The 27134-nt window shown below is 38.7% G+C and overlaps 1 protein-coding gene across 2 annotated transcripts in view; it reads right to left on the bottom strand.

The window, feature by feature from the left end:
- The window catches only part of RFX4 (regulatory factor X4), an 89835-nt gene that overhangs the window by 42579 nt on the left and 20122 nt on the right, over positions 1-27134 (bottom strand). For both annotated transcript variants that reach the window (XM_068141693.1, XM_068141692.1), the window contains exons 3-5: positions 19298-19358; positions 13711-13834; positions 3443-3504 (exon numbers count right to left, since the gene is read on the bottom strand). In XM_068141693.1, the coding sequence (XP_067997794.1) occupies positions 3443-3504; positions 13711-13834; positions 19298-19358 (247 nt within the window). The remainder of the gene's footprint in view (positions 1-3442; positions 3505-13710; positions 13835-19297; positions 19359-27134) is intronic.

The following is a 27134-nucleotide window of genomic DNA, read 5'->3' as shown; positions in this document are numbered from 1 at the left end:
CAGTGTGCCTGTGCTATAAAAATGGATTGGTGGCCTTATGGAATGAGTCTGTGCCACATGCATGTGTTGCACATAAGAGCAATGCAGTTCACTTATGTCTTATGTGGTATGTCTGTGGCTGGGGAAACTGAAAGGAAATGCTACAATGAGCTAGCACCACAAAGTGTCAAGGGAATGTCGGGGGGAAAGGGAAAAGGTCACCGCAAGCAGGTATGCAAAAGCTCTAGATGGACGGAAAGGTTTGCATAGTTTAAATCAGGGATCAGTCTCATACCAAGTTTCCTCTTAAATTAAAGAAAAAAAGATGAATGAAGCCTTGAAAATGGTAGTAGAATTTCACTGTGCATTATTTCTGGTATATTGCATTTGGCAGTAAACTACAGAAGAGATTTTGCCAGGTAGCTCCAAAATCATGTAGGCAGCAGTTAGCCAAATTAACTTCAGAATTTTCCAGATAGCTTGCTCCTACAGGAATTTTACCATCCCAAATGGCAAAAACTTCACTGGTGCAGTTTACAAAGATCCTTTTCCAAGCATTATTCTGTATTTCCATGAGAAAACAAAACAAAGCCAAACCTCAAATTCCCAAACTTAATTCAATAAACAAGGCTTGAGAGCTTGATCTGTATGACAAATAGATAACACAATTTTTATGGTAAATACTGGAATGTTCTTTACTCTCCTAGATCTAATATTTGTAGTACTCCTTTAAATAAAAGAAGCAAGATTGCCTTCAGACCACAAATTTTCATCAGTTTTACTAACCTCTTGTACTCATAACTTAAGAGTTTCAAAACTACAGCACAGAAAATGGGCTTTTATGTTTAGCTGCTTTCTCATGGCTCACCTGTGGTGGAACTGTTTTTAAGCTCAGTGAGACAGAGAACAGCTGCATGCTTACAGCAATAAACCCAGCTGCAAAAAAAGAGAAAGCCTCACAACTGATGAGCAAGAATATAGCACCATTGTAGCTCTGAACTTTGTAATGTTACAAGGCAGCCGTGCTGTAAAAAGACTGAAGGCAGAGCAGTGTGAAGTCAGATAATCTTAACCACTTCTATGGACAAATTTCCTCTGGCAATGGCAGGGAAGTGGAATGGAAATCATACCGGCAGCAACAGCTCAGCACAGCCAGCGATAAAGAGACTGAAGCGTTAATGCCTAAAGTAATGTCTTTACGTAACACTTAATTGGAATGCAGTCAGATGTTTCTGAAAACAAAACCAGTTACAGCTGTGTTGGGTCTAGCAAGCCGTGTATTTTTTTGTATGAAAGTACACTGCACATGGAGTGTGTGGGTTTGTATTTCTGCTCTTCATTGGATCAGATGTGAATGACTCCACTGTATGCTAGAATCCTTGGGGTGTTAACCACTGATGAAGAAGTAGGCATCCTCTTCAGCAGCAGCAGAGCTCAATTTCATATCTGTGGAGGCTGTGAAATTTGGCAATTTGCCAGGCATGCAGATTAGAGGGGGAAATATGCAACAATATTAATTCTCATTAAGAATTACTCTCATTGAGAGTAAAGATACATAGCTTTTGGAGATGCAAGACACCTTCAGTTAGCAGATCTGAGAGACTCCTGAAGCTGTGGGCAGAGCTCCAGTTTGGAAATACAGCAGTGCTCATTCTTTTCATTAAGCAGGAAGACAAATAACAAAGTTGTAGCCAATGTCAGAGCGACATCATGGCTGACAGCAGGTACTCTCATAGAAATGCTTCCATAAAGCAACTTACAGACATTTTCACTCCATCTTTGTGAACATAGATAGAACTTAGATTCAGTGCTAAAGCCCGATTCTGAGTCAGGCTTTCCTAACAATGCTCTTGGACTAGTCCAGAATTTTCACCCGAGAGATTCCTGGCAGCTTTGTTATGTGTGATGTTACGGTAGCTCTGAATTTGCATTTAGGAAGAGATTTCACATCTTCAATTATCTGCTTAAATGTGGCTTCTCCAGAAAAAGGAAGCTTAATCATAAATTTAGGAGAATCTCAGGATGAGGGAAAGGACCCTTAGTCCCACCAAAGAGATACTGCTTGGCACTGACTACTTGTTAGAAAAGCACAGTGAAGTTAATAATGTTTCTTTTAGCATCTAAATTCCTTTTTACCTTTAAAAAGTGGGTCATGCTAGCTTTAGTACGTAAGTTCAATTCCCACAGCATATTTGCTCCTCAGCATTTAACAATATTGTGTTTCTAGACTTCAGTTTGGAAAAGAAGCTTTGCCAGCAAAAATAGCACCCCGGGTTTTCATTTCCCCCTTCATAGTTTCCCACCTGTAACCTATAGATACTCCCTGTAGACTGCCATGGAGGATTCTGTGAAAGCTCATCAAGAAAAGCAGATGTATGTTGGGGTTTTTTTTTGGAGGGGGCCTAACTTTGCCATGGAAACATCTCAAGCTCCACTAGAAAAAAATTCAGAGAGTCCACAAGCAGAGAAAAGTATGAAAACATTACTTTGTCCTCTTTAGAAATTGACAGAATCACATCTTGTCAACAACTGGAAAAAGCCAAATACTCCCAGAAGCAGGTTCTTCTTTTTGAATCAATTCATCATTCTGGTATTAAGGTTAACTCTTTTCAGGAAGTACTGTCTTTTGGTTAAGACAACAGGCTAATTCCTTCAACACTTAAGATATACTGGATTTCATTACACAGGAAGTATGGTGATATAGAATAGAATAGAATAGAATAGAATAGAATAGAATAGAATAGAATAGAATAGAATAGAATAGAATAGAATAGAATAGAATAGAATAGAATAGAATAAGAAATAGAAATAGAAATAGAAATAGAAATAGAAATAGAAATAGAAATAGAAATAGAAATAGAAATAGAAATAGAAATAGAAATAGAAATAGAAATAGAAATAGAAATAGAAATAGAAATAGAAATAGAAATAGAAATAGAAATAGAAATAGAAATAGAAATAGAAATAGAAATAGAATAGGAGACCGGACCAGACCAGAATAGACCAGACCAGACCTTCGAGGTCATCATGTCCAACCTATCATCCAACACTATCTAATGTATGTTCCTACCTAAATTCCAGGTAGCATTGTGTCACTTGTTCTCCAAACTGGAAACATGAGATAAACTGTCATTTCCCAGCCTCTAGCAGTAGCTCCATCGCTCCTGGGTGTGACTGTCCCTTACACTCAACTTGTGTAAAGAGAGTTGAGGTGAAAAACATTATTGGAACAATATAGAAACATCGCTGGTGAAATCAGGGATGGGCCTCCATGAGACTATGTTTGCAGGATCACCACTGAATCAATAAGACAAAGTAAAAGCTGCAATAGAACTTCCATCAAAGTTGGGGTTTAAGTCCCCAGCTGGACAAATTATTCCCTGATTTTATACTATTCTATTCAGCAAAGCCAGAGACAGATGGGGCCCTGTGTGAGACGATAATAATACTATACATTGCTTACTTTGATTGGCCTCTGGTTCCAAGTCTTCTTGTTGTTAGCTGTGGAAACTGTTGCCTTATTATCTGCAAGCAAATAAAACTGATGTTAGAAAAAAAAAAATTGAAAAGCACATTTGCTAACACTTCATTTAATATAGACTGTTAAGGAAGAAATGCACAAAAACTGTACTGAGATGTCAGCAAAATTCATGGCAGGAGAAATCAGAAATAAAGCATTTTATTTTTTCTATTGCTGAAAGAAGGGAAGAGGCTTTAATATTCACTGTAATTCCATTAATTACCAGTGATTTAAGTAAAAACTTTCATATGGTACTGAAGTAGAACACATTTTCTTAAAAACCTAAGATCAGTTCTGCCTCTATATTGAGGATGATCATACTTGCAACTGACCCGCTACTAATTTCTGCTAGTTTACAAGATGAATGAACTTTGTTTTGATGCAAATAGAGGAAATTCTCCAGAGTTTTGGAGGCCACGGTTCTTCACAAACCTGCCATTAAACACTTATTTTTCTAAAACGTGATTCCCTGGAAAGATTTTGGTATTTGACAGGGGCGCAGCTTTTATCAGGGGAGACTCACTGTTGCATTTGTAAAGATAGCTCGTAATCAATTTATTGCCTATAGATAACAAGTGCACCTCAGAAACATCACAGCATCACCAAGAATCTGGGCTTTAGTCTGTCAGTGGAGATTAAAGGAACACTGCTACTGTAAAACAAAACTTCTGTAGTGGCAGAAGCATTTAAGAAAATAGGTTAATGAACGTAATGAATTGTGCCTTCAGCAATCAGAGCTTCTGTCAACCAGGCTGGGTCTGATGAAAAAGTTCTGCTGTTGCTGAAAAGGCAATGCTCAGCGCCTCACCGGACTGAACCTGATGCTCAGTGAGGTCTGTAGGAGAGGGAAGATTATCCTGGCAGAACAGTCACACAGGAAAAACTGCAATAAGCCTTGAAGATTCACTTGCAAAAGGATGTTCTTTCTGTTTAAATGTAGAATCTATTTTAATTACGTTTTCATTATATAAATCACTAAATGTTTCCTCTTTGGGCCTCACACAAACTAATATTAAAGAATAACAGGCATACAAGATGCAATATAACTGCTCAAGCAGAAGAAAACATTAATTAAAACTGATTAAATAATACACATTTTTTTCCTCCATTATCCATTCTGCCATCATGATAAATATTTTACCCTGATCAATGACTGAAAGCTCTGGAACATGTATTTGGATCAAAAAGTGCTACATAAATAAAGACATTACAATGTCATACATTTGACCATTTCTTCAGTAATATTTTTCTTTCATTCTTTTGTTCCTCTTGGCAAATGTACAATCATCTTCCCTTTGTATCATGCAAAAATTGACCTGTATTGGTTTCCAAGAGCTTTTGCACGACGTGGCTGATGTCAAAGACACAGCATAGTCTCAGAGTCGCTGGGTTGTTCAGCTTTAATTTCTGGAGCAAAACTTCAGCAAACAGTAAAACACTTTTGTGGAGCTGTGAAAGTTCAGCCTAGCTGTTTGATAAATGAGCAGACAGGCAAGCAGCCCTTCTTTCTTTTTTTGTATGGATTCAATGAAGCCTGCCTAAAGAACACCACATGCTGTTCCAGCTACTGATCTAACATTCCGCAACATCTCAGCCTTCCAAATTCCCTTTAATTACACATTAATCCCACCCCTCTCTCTTTCATTTTCTGCAGACAGGGTTGGGGGCTCCACAAGGCTGTGGGAAAAAAAAAAGCAGCGTTGAAGAACTACTTTCTGAGGATGGGTTTTTTGGGCTAGGGGATTTTTAACTTCTTTTTTGGGGGGGGCAGTTGTCATTCAGAAAGTACCATTCCTCTCCAAAAGGTGATTTTACAGCAGCAGACTTAAAAGTATTAGAGATATTTTTTTTTTTCCCTTTGGAACAACTTGAACCCATATTACTTTCAAGTCTTTCTAGTCCTGATGAAGTGTTACAATGCACACTGTAAATGCTACTTTATGAACCATATGCTGTGGGAGTTCCTGGGATTAAAATAAATCAACCAATTTCTACATACCAGGGCAGAAGTGATCAGGAAAAGAGAAGAATAATGGAGTTCATCAGATGATCCCTTTTGCTTTTCTTTTGTTTGCTTCTATTTTAAATCCTCCACATTTTAAACAACCAGATACACCTTTCAGAATATAGCTGAGAAGTATACATCACCTAAAATATTGTTTACATACAATTTATTTTAAAAGCCTATAAAATTCTAGCAAACCTTTGAAAAATAAAAGTCAGGGGGTTATTTTTTATCTAAGGCTGCATATATAACATATGTACAACACAGCAGACTCATGCTTGGGTGCTCATATATCTGAGCATGGCTGTTTGTGCTTGGGAATAAAACAAGTACTAACTGAACTGCCTGTTCATATAAATATTTGTATTTAGCTACATTTATGCAAATTCCCATGAAATTATATTGCCAAAGGCAGTGAGATTTCCCTGAAAAGAGAGAGGAAGCCAGATCTGGCAGGGTGAAGTAGAGTTCACCCTGTGCTGAAATCAATGGAAAAAGCAGAGGGCCCAAAATGTTGATTTTCAAATCATGCTTTCAACCTAAAAAAGTCACCCTGTAAAATACATCACCATTGTATTTCATGTTTGTCAGCTTTTGAAGACATGCAGAGAAAACTAGTTATCTTTATACCTAGATGGGAAAGGAGGGGTCCTAATTGTCTGACATGGAATTTCAGGTTCAGATCTACAAACCAAGTTGGACCATTTTCTTGTCATCACTACAGTGGGGTTGCACAAGCAAACAAATCAAAACCAGGCCACGCAGTTTGAGCTGCTTTCTGAATGGAGCCCAGTCTCCTCTCTCATAGCAGTGCTGGCTTCTCAACAGAAGCAGTGCTCAAAAGATCTCACAGGTGGTATCTAAGGGAATTCTGGAGTAAACAGGCACTTTACCATTGGCCTTCAAAGGAACTGAAATCTCAACTTGTGCTTCTCCAAAGTGACCACAAATCCAACTGCCATATGAGATCTGCTGAGCAAAAGGGTGTGTTTTGCATTTTCCAAGTAGAATTTCACCTAATTTAGGTAACAGTTTTGACTGTTAGGCATTATTTTCCACTACTTGGGTTTTTTTTCCCCCATTCTGAAACAGATGTAGACCAGGAGTTTCACATATAAATAACTTCTGTCCCTACAGTATTAGCCTCAGAAACCAAAGCTTCCCCATCTTCTTCCTCAGTTACTAAATTCTAGTTGTGTTCTCTCTTACTCTCATGTGCCCTGCTCAAGATGTGATCTTGCATTTTTCCTGTTGAAGATCTTGTGTGCTTTTCCTGATAAAAAAAATATTTTAAATTGAGAATTGTCTTATTTTGCAACTCCACAGGTCTTGTCATGATTGCCTACTGTATACATAAGAGTCAAACGTCATTTATGTTACATTACATAAGAACTGATATATAGTTTATACTTCTTTAGGGGCCTAGTATATTCAGGCCAGCATTTCTTTAATTCCTTTGCAGACAATCCTGATATATGGCTTTAAAAATGCCTGTGCAGGTAGAATATAAAGGGACCTTTTTCTTTCTGACAGGCAGTAGTAACCCTTCAACTCCAAATGTATGGAGCAGCCAAAGTGAATGCAAGAAAGAAGTGTCTGATATCATTCTCTCACACTGACATTATGAAACTGCAACATTCACCATATATTGCACAGATCTTGGAGCTAAGAGAATTTTTGTCCCTTTTCTGCATTTTACATCTAGCAGACATGTCTAAATCAACATGAATTAACTATCTAGTTACTTGTATTCTTGGTTCTTCTTAAAATAATGCAATAAAAATTAAGTAAGTTACTTGAGCAGCCATACAGAACATAGGAAACTTTATAAGCAATGACTAGAAAAATAAATGCACTTCCTTTGTAAAAATCTGTGTTACAGTCAGCCCAACCTACTAACTTTACACCTGGCTACTTGCAGGAGTTGTTGTTACCCACAAATGGTTGCAAAGGTACATTCCTTCGTTCTGATTACTGCCAGCTGTCAGTTCTACCACTGCACCGCTCCTCACATCTCCAACACTGTGACATTCCAACAGGAGCAGTCAGCTCCAGCTTTAAAATGTAGTCAATTCTATCTTCGTCCTTGGACTGTGACTCATCACTACTCATTGCATTCAATATCAAACTGTGAACTTTGTTTAACAATTATTCCATCTAAGTTCTTCTATGATATAAGATGCTGAAACAAATCAGGGGAAAAAAAAAACCACCACCAAAGAAAACCAAGCAAGCATCTCACAAAACTTTGTATACAAACAAATAAGGGTGGAAGAAACCAGAGATGTCTGGAAACTTCTGAAGTCACTTTTTCTTCCTTCCATGTGTCAAAATGCTAGATTTTGCTATAGGGGTAATAGGCTGAGGATGACTTTAAAAAAGTCTTCTCCATGAATAATTTAAATTTCTACTTTTCAAAAGCCATGTTCATTTTGTTACTGCATCGGATCTAGCAGGATCTTATTCTCATAACTCTCATTCCATTCTATTTGAGATTATTCTAGCCATGCTTCCTGAACTTCCCGGAATAATGAAATAAAATCAAATTAGGTTGCAATCCTGCATTTTTACTCTGCCAGAATGAGAAATGGACTTCAGGCTTCAGGGTCTGTAGTTCTGGAAGGTTCTAGACAGACTCAAACCAGCAGAATAAATTATATTTTCTCTGATAGCAATCCTTCATAGCAGGGCCCAACTCCATCTCAGCCCAAGTCTCAAATTCCATATCTAGAAGACATTGGTTTCTTTTATGAATTCAAGTGCAGAAGATGTCTGATTACCAGATTCCACTGCAATGTTTCAGTCAAACTTCTTACCATGGCAGCAGGAAAAAAAACCACAGTAATACCAAATGCATAGCTACACTCCCACCCAACTATGCAAACAGTTGTTAACTGGTACCTTTTGGCTCAGAGATGGCTTGAGGCTGGCTTAACATCACATTAGCTTGAGGAAAAGGTCAAGAAAGCTTTACTCCAAAAAATATCCACTGACAGGAAAGAGCATCATCAAATTAGTCCATTACAAAACATGATTTCTTGACACTAGATCTCATCTGCTTAGATTCAACAGGTTTCCCATTTCTTTCCACTCACTTTCATCATTTTGTGGAACAGGGCTTGGTCAAACTGTAAGGTAAGATCTTGTTCCTAACACTGATACAGATACTCAACCAATACTGCAAAGCAAGTCAGAAAAGCCTGCTGGCACTTTAACGCCTGTGCCCAGTTCTGCCTGCTATTGAGATTAGACTCTGTGAGGAATTCCAACCAAGCTGAACATTTTAGTGAAGTTTGTGAGACTTCTCAAATTCATCCATGTACAACAGCATTCTCCTCCAGCAGTTCCTCTGGCCAGATGGAATTCAGCCTAAGGCACAATCAAACAGATTACTGCATCCCAACAAAGCTGCAAACATGGAACACTGACTCAATGCTTAGCTGAGCTGCAGCCACTTTCAGTGCTGACTTGCTGAAGCCAAAGCAGATCTAAAACCCTGAACAACTCCCCCTGCTCTGTACTGGTGCCAGCATGCTTACTGCCATCACCCAGCATATCTGTGGGAAAAGGCTGGGTGCCAGGATCCCTGCACTCTGGCAGACCCTGTGCTGTAAGAACAGTCCCTGGGACATGTTGACATGGCATGAGGTAAAGCAGCCCAGAGGCCACTCCATGCTGAACACCTAACTAGAAGCCAGAAAGCTTGAAGAAGCAAAGCTAGTAAAAATCTCTTTGCTAGAGGGCAAAGCTTTGGGAAAAGAAAAGTCACTCCAAAGAAACTGAAGTGTCCTTGCTAGTTTCCTTGCTCCCCAAGCTCAAGAAGAAAAAGACAGCAATCAGCAGCAGGGATAAGTGAAGAAGAGCCAAGGGGGCAAAGGCCTTTCAAACTGTAGAACCCCTGCTCACCACACCAGCATGGCCATTTACTTCTGTGGTATTTGTGTTCTTATGGCCTCCTCAGAGTAGCTTGACCTGGAAGATTCTGAATCAGAAAGGAAAGTCATGTTGGTGTTAACTGTCTCTCAGCCAGGACCCCTAGCTGTTAAAGAGGGCTGAAGAAACAACAGGAACTGCTCAGCACCAAGAGGTTAATACAGTCCTTCAACATACTAACAGAAATCACATTTCAGCTTGAGGTTGATTTTTCCCCAGCTCTATTTTTCTTTTCTATTTTGGCTAGAATTGTTCATAATAAAGCAAGTGTGCTTTTAGTCTGTCAGAAGAGAACACTGAGGGTGTGCTTGGCTTTGTTATGGCAGTTACTATTGAGGCTACTTAAAAGTAAATTGAGAGTAAAGGGGGGAAAAAATATATATGTATCTTCAGAAGTATCTCCTATGTACAGCAGGCAATTTCCAGATGCGTGCATTTCAATAGAGACAAATCAGAACACAATCACATCACTGTGTCATTAACAAGGAGGTTTCAATAAGGCTACTTGTCCATCCTGTTTAAACATTAAATATATATAGCATGCTAGCAGGAAACTGTAAATCCTATTTATGCTAACCGTACTTGGAGGAGTGGTTCTGCTGGCAGAACTTCTGGGTGTAGAGACAGTGCTGGCTGCTACAACTTGTAGTTCCGGGGGGGGGGGAAAGAAGGCACTTTTCTGCTACTATAATCATGCCTTAGGCCATTTTTTTGGAAATGCACTGGAGATATTGGTCAAAACAAATGTAAAAGTTCTCTTTCCTAACCAATATTACAAATCCATTGTGGACTTAAACCTTCTTTATTTTGTGAAATAAATGTGTTGGAATCTAACTTTCAATTACAGCAAAGCCAGTGAGGGAGCAACAAAGAGAGCCTAAAATTTGTCTGAGCATCCATCCATTGTTAAACCTCTTTGTGCTGCCAGAGTGACGTAAAGGGACCTCAGGCTGGGGCAGAACCATGCTGCAAAGTGTCAGCATCTTTTCGTGTTGCTTTTCAAATATTAATTTGTTATTGCTTGTCAAAAGACACGTTGGGAAAGCACCAAAATTAACAAAAAATAAAATAAAATAAAATAGAAAGAGGAGAGAGACAGGCAAGGGAAGAACAGGCGAGAGAAGAGAGGAAAGCAGAAAGTGTTTAACCTCCAGGGGGCATATGGGAGTTTTGGGAATGCCTGAGGTGCAGTCCATCTCCTGTAAGTTTAATAGGAAGCACTGTACGGATACATCTGGGGAGAGCATATGATGTTAATGCTGAGGACAAGACAAGGAAGAAAGCTCAGGCTTTCCTTTAGCACCCCATGACTATGAGTACGAGTGTTAGTGGATTAGGAGAGAAAGAGAGACGTGTGAATAGACAAACACACGGTACTCTGAAAAATAATGTAGAAAGAAGGTGCAGCAGATGTGCGATAAAAACAAAAGCAGCAAGACTTTGATGTTGTGACTGGGACCTGGAAATAATTGAACATACTGCAAGGAAACAGGGAGACATTACATAAGATTTAGGTAAAGCTGTGGATTTAGGAAACATAAGAGATGATAAGAAACAAGATCCATTAGTTCAGCCGCTCATTAACAACTTGTCTGTTCTCCCTGCCATGCTCTCCTGTGGGTATATTTGGCTTACATCAGGCTTAAGGAGTACATGTGGGCTGAAGCGTTATCTGCAAAACCTTCATCCGAAGAGATCACTTTCAGGCAAGTTTTATGTGTTTCCAGTGATATCTTGAAAAGTGAGATCAGCACTGTTCTGTTACTTGTGGTTTAACTGAGTATGCACCTCTACATTAGGACATTCCTTATTACAGGTTGTTTGAACGTGCTGAACTCCCTGTCTCTTTCTAAAAGCTACCAGTCTGCTAAAGAACAAGCCTAAGTGTTTTACGTTGCCCACAGAGATAAAGTCCAAAGATGAATCATAAATTCAGTGTGGTCTATTGAAAGGTGAACTGTCTACAACTTCACTGAACAACTAATTTGTTCCTCTGAAGACAATCACAGCTGCAGGACTTTTGATGATTCCCAAGGAGGACAAAGATGTCTGGGGGTCTCTTTCAGCAGCTGAACATGGAACGCCTCAAATAGCATCCATTTCACTGCACTGTCCCCCAGGCATTTATGCAATACACATTGCAAATAGGGTATTTAAGTTGCATGACAACAACTCTGCTGGCTAAAACTTCACCTACGTACCTTGCCCCTAAGGCGAAGCTGACTGCAAACTATTGATTGAATGAAGAGGGTGTCTGCCTTGCATATCTTCATGACTATGCAGTACTCTTTCTTAGAAAAAATAGTTTGGGAAGAATCACTGGAGGCTGCTCCAGGTTCTGGAGATGCAGAAGCCTGATTCACTTCAATATTTGTGCCAGGCTTGCCTGAGCTTTCTGGACACACCTGTGCGGAAGCCTCAGTTTCCAGATCGCAAAGTAATGGCCACATGAAGTGCTAGTTTGAGACAGTACGAGGATGATCTTCCACGGTTTCCTCTCCACAAAAAGGGAAAACAAATTTCATGGATCACTGCTTCAGAACTTTATTGCAACCAAGTGGAAAACATTTGGATAACACCACATGAAAAAAAACAAACCACCAAAACAGTGGAATGCCATGATTTTTTAATGGGAAAACACTGTATCTGTCCTGCTAGGTCAAGGTACTCCTACCAATGAACAAGTGTGTCTACAAGAGGCAGGGGAGAAGGAAGAAGGAGTAATATGCACTGTAACAAGATTGCCACATGCTGAAAATGGGTGAAGTCCCTATGTTCTGATTCAATATTTTCAGAAAAGCATTTTGTAGCAAAAGCAGCAGCAGCAGCATGTAAATGTTACCCTTGTTCCACATGTTAAATGTTGCCACTACACTTACCACTTGGTAGCTATAATATGCACAGTAAACAATTTAATTCACACTTATGCAGTGCATTTAAACAGAAACCTAACACAGAATCAACTGAGCTAGGCAGGTCTTTAAGACACAACACACAGTAATGTGACAGTGTGGTGCATTTTACTTGCCTTGCTAAATTGCTTACATGAAGATGCACTATAGCAAACTACGCTACGTTAAATACATGATTCTCCTTCACCTACTCTTTACATAGGCACTTACCCTAGGAACATCTTACATAGAAGAAATGTTGCAAACAATAGAAGAGAATAGCTTGCAGGACAATCAGCATCAAATTCATGCTTGCAATCATTTCAGAAACACTTGGGATGAAGGTGGAGGTGGGGAGATTCAGGCTGGATGTGAGGAGGAAGTTCTTCACCATGAGAGTGGTGAAACCCTGGAATGGGTTGTCCAGGGAGGTGGTTGAGGCCCCATCCCTGAAGGTGTTTAAGACCAGGCTGGACAAGGCTCTGGCCAGCCTGATCTAGTGTGGGGTGTCCCTGCCCATGGCAGGGGGGTTGGATCCTTGTGGTCCCTTCCAGCCCTGAATGATACTATGATACTACAATCTGTTTTGTCCACAGCCTACAAGTTTTAAAGGCCTGTGACATGTTCTCTAGCAAAATTTCCATTCTAAGTAAAAATGCAAAATCTACAAAATTAGCATGCTGTTTTTCACTGTGTGGAAAACATCACCATCACAGAACCAGGGATTATGTAACATCTGCTAGTGGTGTATAGCAAAGGATCTTCACTGCTCACATCTGGACAATGTGCAGCTCCCTCTGAGCTAAGAGTACCTCTCCACTGTGAGTCTGGGGTTAAACCACAGTATCTCTTACTAGGGCTGAGCTGGAATGTGGAATTAGAAGGAAACATTGCAAAGGCAATGTGGTAGACTGTATCTGCAACACTGTTAGATGCATTCTGGACTTTTGCATCTGGAGGCACTGTACTTCAATATGTGCCAGTGTGCTCTGATATCATTCAAGGACCTCTGTATCATGCTTTCAAGAATGTCATAGACAGGCTCAGAAGGGGAAAATAGCAGCCTTTGAATTAATTTTGGTTTTTTAAGGTATGTATTTGTTATAGCAGTGCAGGTCACAATGAAGATGTGTTTATACTAGCTTGTATTTGACATCCAAGCATGCCACTGTCAGCAAGGCTGGGGACTGAAGTCATAAAAACAATTCATGTATTCTGGAGCTTAGTCATGATTAGAAATTATTCCAATCATGAAAATACTTAAATCAAATAAATAGGAGATTCATTCATATACCTCTGTCTTTAACAGTAAATGATGATTTAATTATTTTCAATAACCCAAGTTCACCTGAACCAGGCATCACACTGCAGTTTAGACTCACCTTCCCAAAGCTGGCAGCATTAACAGGTTGTGTGTCATTTTTCTCACAGAAGTCCAAGTAATGCATGTAGAGAGCACTTCGAGGAATGCAAACACCTTCTGCAATCTCATAGTTCTCCTCCAGCCTTAAAAAGAAAATATCAAACAGAGAGAACTGCAAGTATGTTGGATGTCCTGTATGGTAAACAGTATGTAAAGATGCATCTTCAAAGCCAAACCTTCTGGCTTCTGCTTGTCTATTGAATTATCACAGTATTGCTAAGGTTGGAAGAGACCTTGAGGATCATCAAGTCCAACCCGTCACCACAGACCCCATGACTAGACCATGGCACCAAGTGCCACGTCCAATCTCCTCTTGAACACCTCGAGGGATGGTGACTCTGCTTTGCTCCTAAATGCTCTTTCCAGTTCACTTCCATAACATTTAATTGCATAATTTGGTTCATATTTACTATCAAAAGCATAGCCTGTGAGTTCTCAGGCAAGTAGAGACCAGCAGATAGATATTTGATTTTGGTCATGCTCCAAATTGTTATTTTTAGGAGAAAAACAACAACCAACCAACAACCCAACAACCCAACAAGTAATCTGTTATACCTTAAAAGCATCCCGCAGTAAACAAACGTTTGTACCACTACAAATCAATAAATATTCACTGAGAGGAAGCATTATCTTGTTCTTTACAGGACAAGGTCACCTTTGATGCAGGACACTCTTCTCAGTCTGGTCCAGCTGTGCAATTTCTTACCTTGAAGAAGCAGATGTGGCTAGGGAAAGTTATTTGCAAATGCTCAAGAGTGTGCCCAAAATTGGATAATATTTTCTAGTTATTGTTTATGGACAAAGTAAAAAAAGAGTGCATGCTATGAATGCAATGCTGAATAAAATAGTGAAATAACATTCTCCTCTGCCTTGCAGAAACTATCACTGCTCCTTTACACCTGCAAACATAAGTTTTAGATTATGCATCAAATATATGAATAGGCAAATGCTTCACCTTTAAACTGAAACTGGACTCATAAAACTATACATTAGAAGCAAGATTTCTTTGAAATGAGCTTTTCATGATTGCTAATGGAAGAAAGTCCAATATACATTTAACATACACACCTAACTTTAAAACATAATTAATCTTGTCACTTGTATGCATATATAGTTACATGTGTGCTGGTCTGCCTCGCCGGCTAGGAGAAAGTAGCAAGTGCAACTTCATCATAAATGTGTTAGAAAATTAATGCACATTCTCAAAGGCTCTCATTCTGCAGTAAATAAGCCCCCATCATTTGACAGCTGTAGAGCACCTTCCCGATACCTAGTTTCTCTCCTTGGCTGCCTTTTTCAGGACCTGCCTACCTTCCAGTTCTAGTTACCATGATCATTTGTGACCGCAAACTATTTTAATAAGATATCCGGCTAGATGAATGGAATCAGTTTGTATGGGCAAAATCTATTCTTCCCTGGTTTCTACAGAAATATCATCATGGCATCTTTCCTCAAATTCATGGCGCTCTAACAAAACCTCCTTTCACAACCTGGAGAGTTCGTTTGTATACTATAGCTGCTAATTGGAATGTCAGCTTCCGTGACCAATACAGGACAGAAAGAAAAGCGGTTAATTATTTCTGTTCATATCTGATGAATTTTTCTCTTTTTCTCCTCTCTTTCACAGAGAGTCATTAGTCTGACACTGAACAATGTTCCATTATACCTGAACTATTTTTTTTTAATGATCAAAACCCCATCTTGCTCCATTTCTTTTATTTTCCTGCCTTTTATTTAACAACTTTATCATATTTTGAATTCAGCTTCATTCTACAGTATTGTACAAAGATAATGAACTCAATCTTCTACCTAACAAATCATTATCAGAAATAATATATATATATATATATAACATCTTTAATGTCCTAATAAAGCCATGTGAACCCAGCAGTTCACAATGAGACCTTTTGTACCACCGCAATACAGTGATAACCCCCCTAATCCTTCCACAGGAATTACAGTTTTATCTGTCCCTATTACTGTTTCCCTCTTTATACACTTACATACTTCTAGATTAAATGAGATTATCCTACAGCAGAGCAATGTCTGTAGTAGTCATAGTTGTTACAGACTTGGTTTTTTACATATGGAAGCAACAGAACGACTGTGATGCAAAACATCCCTTTTTTAAGGTCTTTTTACAAGTGTTGTAGAAAATAGAATAGGTTTTTTTTCCCACTTTAGCTTCAAAATACTCTTATTATTTGAAGCTCCTACACTGTAAGCCACCACTGCATGGAACAGAGTGTCTGTGGCCTGTGTTTGGAGAAGCAGACACACACACACATACATCTCAAAATGAGGTAAAGTAAATTTTCACGCTTACTTTTTAGTCAACCAGTTCACCAATTAAATAATCATGAACTTTTAAAAGCCAAGTGTTTAGCAATCCACAGCTTTACAGATAATAACAAACACAAGAACACAGGACAAGCACAGGATATCAGGTATTGGTATACTCATGCTTTAACAGTTAAATTCAAGCTCGTGTAGCTTCCCAGTTAAGATGTATTTGGCAGTAATGCTGCATTTACCAGGCCTTTCACTTCATTTTCTGCCACCAATGAAATGAAACAAAAACATCATTCCTGTTTCCAGGAAAAGGATATTTAGCCAGGCTGACAGTCATCCAGACATGCCTCTTGGCACCTTCAGCTACTTCTTCCCTCTTTGCATTTGTACCATTCAATATACTTTGCCTTTGAAGAGGTGTGAGCCTTTAGGATAAATCCCTGTGGGACTGATGCTGTTCACTCTTTTCATCAAGATGTCAGACAAGTAATAACTAATACAGGCAATGGCAATATGAACCATGTGACTAAATGTATGCATTTCCCTTAAGTCTAGCTTCACTCTTGCTACTACTTTCCCCTTTTTATTTTTTCTTTGCTACTGACATTTCCTCTGTTTCTCTTCTCCAACACTCCCTTGCCTTCATTAGCTGTAAATGCATCTAACAGTAAACATGTGACCAGCGTGGCGGACAGCAGACACTGCAGACAATTGTGGTACTTCCATTTGACAAAGTCAGGTACTTTAGCCTGAAATCTGGTCAATAATTTATCTTTCCATTTCCACCACTTGAATCTGGACTAGAGATTCCTCTAAGAGGGTAGGATGCATGCTTACCCAAGGTATAACGACAATTTAGTCGTTTGTCCTTCTTGTCTGTGCAAAAACTTGGTTTGAGACCTAATCAGGTTAAAATTGTCAAACATAAGGCTAAACCTCCATGAAGAGCTCAGTGCTGACCATAAAAGCTTACTGACCCATGGGCTGCTGTATGCCACCACAGTACAAATAACCTGATGCTAATGGGCCTGGTTCTCCAGTTTGCTACTTTAGCTTGTTTTGCTTACAGCTGAATGCAGCTTGCAATTTTATTTAGTGTATCAAACCCAGTAGCTGTTTCCCAGGAATTACCTGTTCAAAGCTGCACTACATATGCTGAAAAGAATATGGAAAACACTACAGAACTGTTCTGTGGGGGGAAACTTTCACCTACAGCTTTATTAATAAATGAGACAATCATATATTTTAGTTTGACACCAGCTAGAGAAATTAAACTTTAACATTTCATTGCTTTCTGTTCCCTGTTGTTGCTTTGGTTTTGGTTGGTTGGTTTTTTTTGTCAGTTTTCCTAAAAACAAACAAATTCTCTGAAAGACTCCAAAGGGAGAATGCCTGTACTACCTAAAAGAGTAAGAAAAATAAAACAGCTGGCATGTAGTAAGCCAATACACTAGCAAGAGTGAAGGGAAGATGATGCAAGCAGCCTTTTTCCAGAATCAAAATTCTAGGTTTCTATTGCAAGCACTGCTGAATGAGCTTTAGGCTGCACACTGCATTCCAGCAGGGTTCCATATCCCAGGAGTTTAGGGATTTACTAGCCTTCATGACCAAGGAAGCTCCAAAGTATTTGGCAAAAGATTGTTTACAGTATTTGCATGTTCTCTGTTGGGAACAGTATCATTGGCATGTTCTAATTAACTCTGACTTCTTGGCTACTACATTATTTGCTCCTGTGGAAAAGACTCTTAGCTGACTCTACTGCAACAGAAACGCTGTTCTGATTTTGGAACTGGTAAGATCTGCTTTTTGTTTTAGCTAGACAGTTTGTTACTATCCTGTCTCAGCTGTGTTGAAGTTGCATGAGGAAAATAATAGAAAATAATAAAATACCTCTATGACATTTCACTACGTTAATATTTTTCTCTTTGTCTGTAGGTCACTCCCTTTCTGTATTCACTTTTCTTAAACTTGGAAGACCAGCACTTTTGTGACAGAAATAGGTACAAAGAAACAGTCGTTCAGAACTAAATGCCTTCATTTAGATTTGCACATCTCTTTATCTGCACTGGAAGTATCTGCATGCTTCTGCAAGGCAGAATATGGAATACTTACAGCAACTTACTCTAAATCAGCCTGCAGGTCCTGGGATTTTTTAAATCTAAATTTTAACTGTCCAGCTTTAGGAAGCAAATAGAGATAAAACAATCCTAATTTCTTCATGTGCATTTTACAGAACCATAGAATTTCACAGGAAATGAAAAGGTAAAATTCCCTGAATAAATTACTCTATGTTCAGTTAGACCTCCCAAGAAACTGACAGAAGCAGAAAACCAATTTTGCTAGTGTTTTGGTGAAAAACCCACATTTTTTGCCAATAATCTTCTATTTTCATCCAGAAAACTATGAGAAGTACTTACAGGTGAAGTGAAGGCTCCTCTTTAAGACTTAAGCTAAAACGTATGTTTTCAGATAAGCATGCTTTGAGGTTGCTCTGTAACAGAGCTCTGTTCTCACAGATATAAGGAACCTCCTGAAAGCTGCTTGGTCAATTACAATATTAAGAAAGCTAAACCAGCATTAACAACCTAAGTTAAGGGAAAAGTGAAAAACAGCCAAACTTCTGAGACAATCAGAAGTGTAAATAACCTTACAGAACACGCAGCCTAAAATACTGCTATAAATCACAGTGAACAGCACTTGTTCATTTGTTCATAGCACAGCAGATTCACAAACTTTCCTCTCCCTGTCCTCTTTTCATCTCTTCCTAATTACCCTTTCTTTTTTACCCCTCACTAAATTTTCAAGGAGACTTTTTAGGAAATTAATCAAACCTCAAACTTGCTCTCTTCTTTTACTGTCTTCTCTATTAAATTACAGAGATCTCATTTCAGCAGCACAGACAGTGAAAGTGGGTTTCACCATACATTGAAGCAAGTATGAGTGAGAAAACAAATTCTTAGTATCAGTTTTCTTTTTGTAGTAAATAATAACAACAAACCAAAAATCACCATCTGGAAGGGTGGCACACAAGGTAAGTAGGTCTAAATTATATCAGAGTCTTCCTACATTCAGATCCTGTAAGAGTAAGAAATTCATTAATGTACATACATCAATGCTGTACAGGATACTAATAAGCAGATTAACCATATACACTAGAGGTATCTTTAGAACTGTGTAAGATGACCAAGGCCTGGGAAAAGGATAAGAAAAAACACCAACAGGTTTTCTTGATTATTTTTTTAAAGGCATCTTACCATTGCAGTGTAGCTGGAGTTGAGTGTGGTTTTGATGCTCTATTATTTTCTTTTTCCTCATCTGTTATGAAACAAACAAAAAGTCATTTCAGGAGGAACTGCTGAAGCGTTTATGAACTGGTAAGGGAAAGGGAGGAAAAAAAAAGGAAACCAAACATTCTTAAGTGCCAAAGCTTTCTCAAAATATTGGCCAACTTGTGGAAATGTAAACAACCACATTCCCTACAGTAGCATCAGTAGGTGCTGCATAAGGCACCTTGTAAACGTCACTGAGTGCCAGAGCAGGGCAGTGCATAGGAATGATGGCATTGGAAAGGATAAATTTATACGAAAAAGCAACTCTCAGACCTCTAGCAGCATGGCAGAACATAAAATACCATTTTCATCTGCTTTAATGGAACAGTTGCCTTCACTAAGTTTTGCATTAAATGAGGCATTTAATCTATTTGGGGCTCATCCACTGCTGTGATCCTAACATAGGATGCATACGAGATATTTGCCAGTTTACAAAGATTAATTCTGAAGAAGAAAAACTCAAATTTAAAACATTCCATAATTTATTTTATTGCTTTTCAAATGTTTTTGTGGTTTTTTTTACTGATAGCATTCCTCATTAACTGTGTCCAAGCTAACTCTCTGATTTACCAACTTTCCAAAACTTTGAACAAAAGGCTAATAAAGAAAAAGATGCTTAAAATAAAACTCTTTAAATACCGTATTCTTCCTAGTTCAGATTAGTCCTTTTAAAACAATTTAAATGTATAGAATAATTCCTATTCAACTGTGATTTGTGAAGTATATAGAACATTCCCAGGGGAAAGCTCAAATGAAGTACAATCAGCACCTCCAGACCAGTATCCTTTGGCAAACACTGTTGTATCGAACACTGTTTGATATTATAACAACTTTGTCCCTGATGGAAGTATTAAGTGTAAAAGGCTTTGAAACCTAAGAAAAGATGACATAAAGCACTGTGCCTAAACGCCATGCTGCAAGTTGCATTTGTTGATACAATTAACTTTTAGAAGTGTGCCTTTAGGGTGCTGAATCTTAAGGGAGCCAGGCTATCTTCCCTGAACATCAAACCCCACTGGGAGATCTTTTGTGCAGTCCCAAGAACGGAGGAACACAAACAAAACGCCACTTGGGAAAACGCTGTCTTCAGCCCTCATGCCACAAATTTCTTCCATTACATAGATGGCAAGTTGTGTTAAATGAACATCCTGTAGCCTGCAAGGCTGGTCCTCTGCATGTCAGGAAAATTCAGATTTACAGTTACCCACAGACACTGCACAGCCCCTCTTCTGCATCTGCATAACAATGGGCCTCTAATTATTGGACCGCACACTCCTTCCCTGCCTTTCAGGGCCTCGCTTTTATTCAGCACATAGGACCAACATACACATTTCAAATCACTTTTAAATTGTGTTTTTCGTTTGTTTTTCCTAAACAAATGGTCAGCATCCAACAAACCTTCAGTGCACAGGGCCTGAATGCTGAGTGGCCATGGCTGCTGCAAGCTGCTGACACTTCACAGCAGCCCTTGGCCAGGCAAGTGGCAGGACAAACGATTTCTCCATAGTGGGAGGCAGAGCTGTGCAGCATGGAATTAAATGCCTGGGTGGATAAAATAGCCAGGGCCATCCCTTCTCGCAATATCAAATGTTTTCTCCTTCTTGCCCTTAACTAACAGTGATTGATTTCCACAAAACTAATGACACAGATACCATAAAAATAGCTTGCCCAACTTTGGTCTTCCCTGGGGAGAGGCTTGGGAAAGAGATGGCATCCATGTCTGCCCTGCTCTGTGGAGGGAAGAGTCTTCTGAGTTGAGATTCAGTTTTCCAGGTGACAGGGGATGCAGGAGCCTGGCTTGGAGATGCAAGAGCACCTGCTAGGAGGACAAGTAGGCTCTGATGTGGAAGACCCCATAGTTGCCATAGAGGGGTAAAAGACAAGTGGCCTGACCAGTCCTGCATCTTGCTCTGTCTTCCTGGTCACTCTAGTCAGGGAAAACATAGACAGCAGGGCTGGGAAGGACATGGAGGAGTTACAGAAGCTCCTGAGACTTGAAGGATAGAGGACGCTGCAGTTTCCTTTACCCACAGGCAGGCTGGCCCTTGCCTGCCAAACCCAGTGGGTGCCCAGCAGGCGGTGGCCTCCCAACAGTTCCTGAATGTAAAAGTGGAAGGGAGGTAGATCTGAATGGTTCATCTCAGCAAAGCATTGCAGGGGTAGAGCACTGCCTGGTTGGGCAATGTATGTCTTTCCCTGTTTAGCATCAAAGCCTACTTATCCAGTGGTTTAAATTCAGTATGCAATTGGTTTCTACCTCACTGGAAATTGCTAGGGGGACTCAAATTGGAAGAGCTGAAAGCCACTGATCTAAACAACCCCTCGTAAGGTGCAGAAATCCTAAACCTCTGTGTGCAAAAGTCCAGAGGTATTTTCAGGGTACCTGATTAGATGGGAAAGCCAGTACTCATCCTGAAGTGAAAACCTGGGACAACCACAAGTTGCAAGCTCAGATAGTTGCAAGTAAAACTCTCAGCATGGACATGGCCTTCAAAGAGAATGCAAACCTGGGATTATCAATGTACTAGAAAAAAAAAACACTATTTCTGGACTCTCAGAGATATCAAAGGACCTCCCTTGTCCCAAACTCCATGGAAGTTTCTTTGCTATCAGCTCCACTTCCCCCCTCCCCTCCTTTAAAAATTCAGTTTCAAAGCCATCAGAGCAGAATTTTATTTGCAACTTGTTTGTGGCTTTCCCTGAACTCACAGTACTAACCTCAAATAATTCCACTGTGCTGTTTTAAGTCCCGCTCAAGGGATTTCTTGCTTCTTAGAGCAAGACATGGAGATAATAGCAGTTACGCAAAGCACCTCTATAAGCGTGCTGCCTTGAACACAGTAAGGAGAACAACTCCAACTGAAGACACTGCATTAGTACATCTCTTTTTTTCTAAAATGTTGATGTTAGTTTGTTTGTCACAACTGGAGTGGAGTTAAAGCTCCACTTTCCACTGTGGAGATAACAGAAAAGTCCTGTACTTTTCCAGCTGCTCACGTGCGCCTCAAAACCACTAAGGATCTAACATTATTAGCAGCTTTATATGGATAAAATCCTTCCCTTAGTTCAGTGAATTTACACATTTCAGACAAATAGCCTTTTTCTGTTACCCCTGCAGTCTAGGTTCTGACTGTTCTCAAAAGTGATTTGCCCTAGCTAAAATTAAGTGGCAACCTTGCCTCTTACTTACATGTAGCTATAAATAAGATTCAGGATCATTAGCATGTATTCAGTATTCAGTATTCAGTATCACTAAGGTTGGAAGAGACCTCAAAGATCATCGAGTCCCACCTGTCACCTCATGACTAGAGTAGGGAGGACACTACTGCCCACTTCAGGCTTGAACTCACGACCTTCCCATTAAGGGTCGTGTGCACTACCAACTCCAGGCTTTAAAAATAGTGAGATTTTTAAACACCCTCTGAGAAGCATGGGAAGATCATTCTAATTTAACAGGTATGGTTTAAAAACAATTTTCCTAAGGAGAAATTCAATGAAATCAAGTAGCTTCTTAAAACACCACCACCACCCCCCTAATGGAAGAATAAGAGGTTTAGTTTAAGGGAAAAACAAACAAACAAACAAACTATTCAATAAATCTTCCATTTCATGCAGCTTGAACACTGCTTTAGAAGTGCAAAAAGTAGTCTGAATCTTTTATCTCATATGAACTGTCTACACATTCACATTACTAAATATGCAACAAGATTGGGAAAAGCAAACTTTCCACTTCTTCATGTAACAGATTCCTTCCCCAGGAAACTGAAGTTGAAGCTTTCATAATCCTGGAATTGTGTTCTTCTAGACCCTTCTGTCAATGTAGTGAATCTGGCTCAATGCACACGACACAGAAAACGCTGTAGGTCTGTTTGGGAGTTTGCTTTTATTATTAGATATGAGGTTGTACCATTCCCTTTCGAACCTTTTTACTAAAATGTAGAGTAGGGAAGTGGTGAAAGCAAAAATGTTTTAAAAACCCTGGAAATGGAAATTTACTTTTATAAATTTTACATTAGAATGCAAAAGCTGTGGTGTAGGAGAGGTCATAAAAGGTTCTGAGAGGGTAAGAATTGCCTCAAGAAGCAGTGAGACCATGGGAACCCACAGCTACAAGTCACTGAATCCCCTCAAAATGTAATGCATGCTCAAGAAGGTATCTGGATGAGAACAGGAGATTGCATAGGACCCCTTGCCCTGAAGTATGATTATGTAGCATACCTCAGCTGTAGAAAAGGAGACCAGAAACATTATTAGTCTTGTCCTAAAACCCTAGTAACTGTATCCAGACAAAATATAGTCACAAGAGCAAGCATGATAGTGAGCAAGAATGTTACCAGTTCACAGTGCAAATTCTCATAGTATTGCTGGATGCAAGGCCAAAAAACCCAAACCAAACACCAAAACCAACAACACCACAACCACATGTTCAATGGTAGACTCCAGCCAAAAGCTACCTAAAGTGTTTAGAGACAAAGAAATAACTAGTCTGGAGAAAGATGGACAACACCTTCTTTTGACTGCAGATGACAACTGGAAGACCATTGACAAGAGCAATTCGACCACAATTCTGAAGAATTCACACAGGGTTCTGCAGGCCTTCTCAGAATGTTTTTGTCTCCTGCTGTTTGCAAATGCAGAACAGAGGCTGGACAAAGAGTGACACAATGGTTTGGAAATTTTTTGGCTGATGTGTGAGCACTGTTAGAGAAACATTAGAAAACTGAAGCACTGGAAAGGAGTATGTAGCACAATGATTTCTAAGGTGAAACTTCTAGTTTGTTCTGGATGTCACAGAGTATTAGTCTTCTTGGTGCTCAGCAAGTGGCTTCTTTTCGTTTCCTACCTCCTCACCCTCCAAACCAAATAGGACTTTTCAGGTAGATTAATTTTCTTGTCTGCAGTGCAGAATAACATTGAAGAACTGTCTATTAAGAAGGAAACTAGACGAAATCAACTCTCACTCTCAACTGGGTTAGCATTGTGTCTTCTGCACACAAAAACACATGTTTTAGGAGTTCTGAATTTGCTGCCTTTCAGCACTTGTCCCTTAATTCCTGTGCCAGAAATCAAAATGAGCAGCCATCCTATCTTCTCAATGCCATTGTCTGAAATGCCTGCTCTTTCTAATCCATGAAGATCCTCTTCTTACTGTCCCTAGGTATGGGCAAGTTTTCTCATGCTCACATTTAAACTGAAAGCACATAAACTACTGCTCGTTTTGCTACAATATAATTAGGAGAACAGATCTAGGACAGAACACAGAAGAAAAGTTATAATTATGACATTACAATGTAGGGGGTGGGGGTGGGGGTGGTTTAAATGTAGGCTAATGGTGCTATGTAATTACCTTGACAAGACTGTTTCAAGCTGTGAGTCTAAGGAAAAGCTCACTGAAGTCAGAATCCTGAATTGGAACCCTCTTAAGAGTCTGAAGTCACATCTCTTTCATTACAGATTCTTTCTATCACACTCTCAGTAGCATCAGAGTGAAATGAAGTTCGTGTCTCATATGAACTGTCTACACATTCACATTACTAAATATGCAACAAGATTGGGAAAAGCAAACTTTCCAGTTCATTGTGTAACAGACTTCTTCTCCAGGAAAATGAAGTTGAAACTTTCATAATCCTGGAATTGTATACTTCTAGACCCCTATTTCAATGTAGTGAATCTGGCTCAATGCACACTACACAGAAAATGCTGTAGATCTGATTGGGGTTTTGTTTTTATTATTAGACATGAGGTTGTACCATTCCCTTTTGAACCTTTTTACTAAGATGTAGAGTAGGAAAGTGGTGAAGCTCTCCTAAGAGTCTGAAGTCATATCTCATTCATTACAGGTTCTTTCCATCACTCTCTCAGTAGCATCAGAGTGAAATGAATTTCATGTCTCATAGGTTGCCATTAAATGCAAATCAATGGACACATGTTTTTATTTTTTTCACTACAACTTTACTTTTAAAGAGAAACTAATTTTCCATTCCTTCATTTTTAAAAACAAATGAACAAAAACTTGACCAAGTTTCACTGTCTATCTTTAAGGACTCTTGTTTGCTCTTCTTAGCTTGGGAGTAGTGAATAAATGCAATGTTTCTAATACTTCCTTTATCTTTCAGAAGAGACCTTGCCTCAAAAGAGAAGCCTGGATAAATAAGAGTAGGGTCTCAATACAGCAAATTTCATGGTCCACTAAAGCACTGCTGCAGGACATTTACTGCAGTATCAAAATAAAACAGTTTACTTAAAATGAAGGGGGGAAAAAAGGTAAATGGGACATTCAGTAACTAAGAAGTTAGGTAAAATACTTTTTTTCCCCTAAACTTATTTGCTTGAATATTATAAAAATGTCAGTCTCTATGAATTAAAGAATTCTGTCTGCATTAATATCTTGTCACGTGAGCTAACATATGAGGCCCAGGCAGGAAAACTAAAGTGAAGAGTATTCTGCTTTATGCAAATTAAGTGTAATGGAAATTGTATAGACAGGGAAAATTAAATGGTAAGAGAAAACTTGCCTTGTAATTTTAAACATAAAAAAACCAGGTTATTTTAAGGTGTTTTGGGGTCTTTTTAATTACTTTTGTTGTTAAAAATCAAGACCTACTATTACTGTAACTAGAAGAGGTGAGAAAAAAAAAACTGGTTTAAATTCTACTAGATTTATAATTTCTTCCTCTCTATGACTAAAGAGGAAGCAATGCCATGATTCAGTGTGTGATTGTCTTTTTATCTGATAATTTTTTTTTTAGTTCTTAAAGATTTTACATGTATGATTTGATAAAGCAATATTGAAAAGAACAGGACAATTCCCCCTGTATCTCAACCACATGGTGTTGACCAGTGAAAAGCAAACCAGATGGTTTTACTCAGCTAATACTAACAGCACATTTGAGAGGTCATCCAAGCTTTACTCAGCAACAGTCAAATTCTTCTGGTTATTTTAAATAGTAGATAGTTTTACTTCCTTTTAAATGATGCAAAATAGCAGAAAGAAAGGAAAAGAAAGAAAGGAAAAGAAAGAAAGGAAAAGAAAGAAAGGAAAAGAAAGAAAGGAAAAGAAAGAAAGGAAAAGAAAGAAAGGAAAAGAAAGAAAGGAAAAGAAAGAAAGGAAAAGAAAGAAAGGAAAAGAAAGAAAGGAAAAGAAAGAAAGGAAAAGAAAGAAAGGAAAAGAAAGAAAGGAAAAGAAAGAAAGGAAAAGAAAGAAAGGAAAAGAAAGAAAGGAAAAGAAAGAAAGGAAAAGAAAGAAAGGAAAAGAAAGAAAGGAAAAGAAAGAAAGGAAAAGAAAGAAAGGAAAAGAAAGAAAGGAAAAGAAAGAAAGGAAAAGAAAGAAAGGAAAAGAAAGAAAGGAAAAGAAAGAAAGGAAAAGAAAGAAAGGAAAAGAAAGAAAGGAAAAGAAAGAAAGGAAAAGAAAGAAAGGAAAAGAAAGAAAGGAAAAGAAAGAAAGGAAAAGAAAGAAAGGAAAAGAAAGAAAGGAAAAGAAAGAAAGGAAAAGAAAGAAAGGAAAAGAAAGAAAGGAAAAGAAAGAAAGGAAAAGAAAGAAAGGAAAAGAAAGAAAGGAAAAGAAAGAAAGGAAAAGAAAGAAAGGAAAAGAAAGAAAGGAAAAGAAAGAAAGGAAAAGAAAGAAAGGAAAAGAAAGAAAGGAAAAGAAAGAAAGGAAAAGAAAGAAAGGAAAAGAAAGAAAGGAAAAGAAAGAAAGGAAAAGAAAGAAAGGAAAAGAAAGAAAGGAAAAGAAAGAAAGGAAAAGAAAGAAAGGAAAAGAAAG

The sequence above is a fragment of the Melanerpes formicivorus genome, unplaced genomic scaffold, assembly GCF_026170545.1.
Source record: "Melanerpes formicivorus ecotype bairdi unplaced genomic scaffold, bMelFor1.0.p_v2 SCAF_8, whole genome shotgun sequence".
NCBI classification, from domain to species: domain Eukaryota; kingdom Metazoa; phylum Chordata; class Aves; order Piciformes; family Picidae; genus Melanerpes; species Melanerpes formicivorus.
This window is presented reverse-complemented; position numbering and strand designations above follow the sequence as displayed.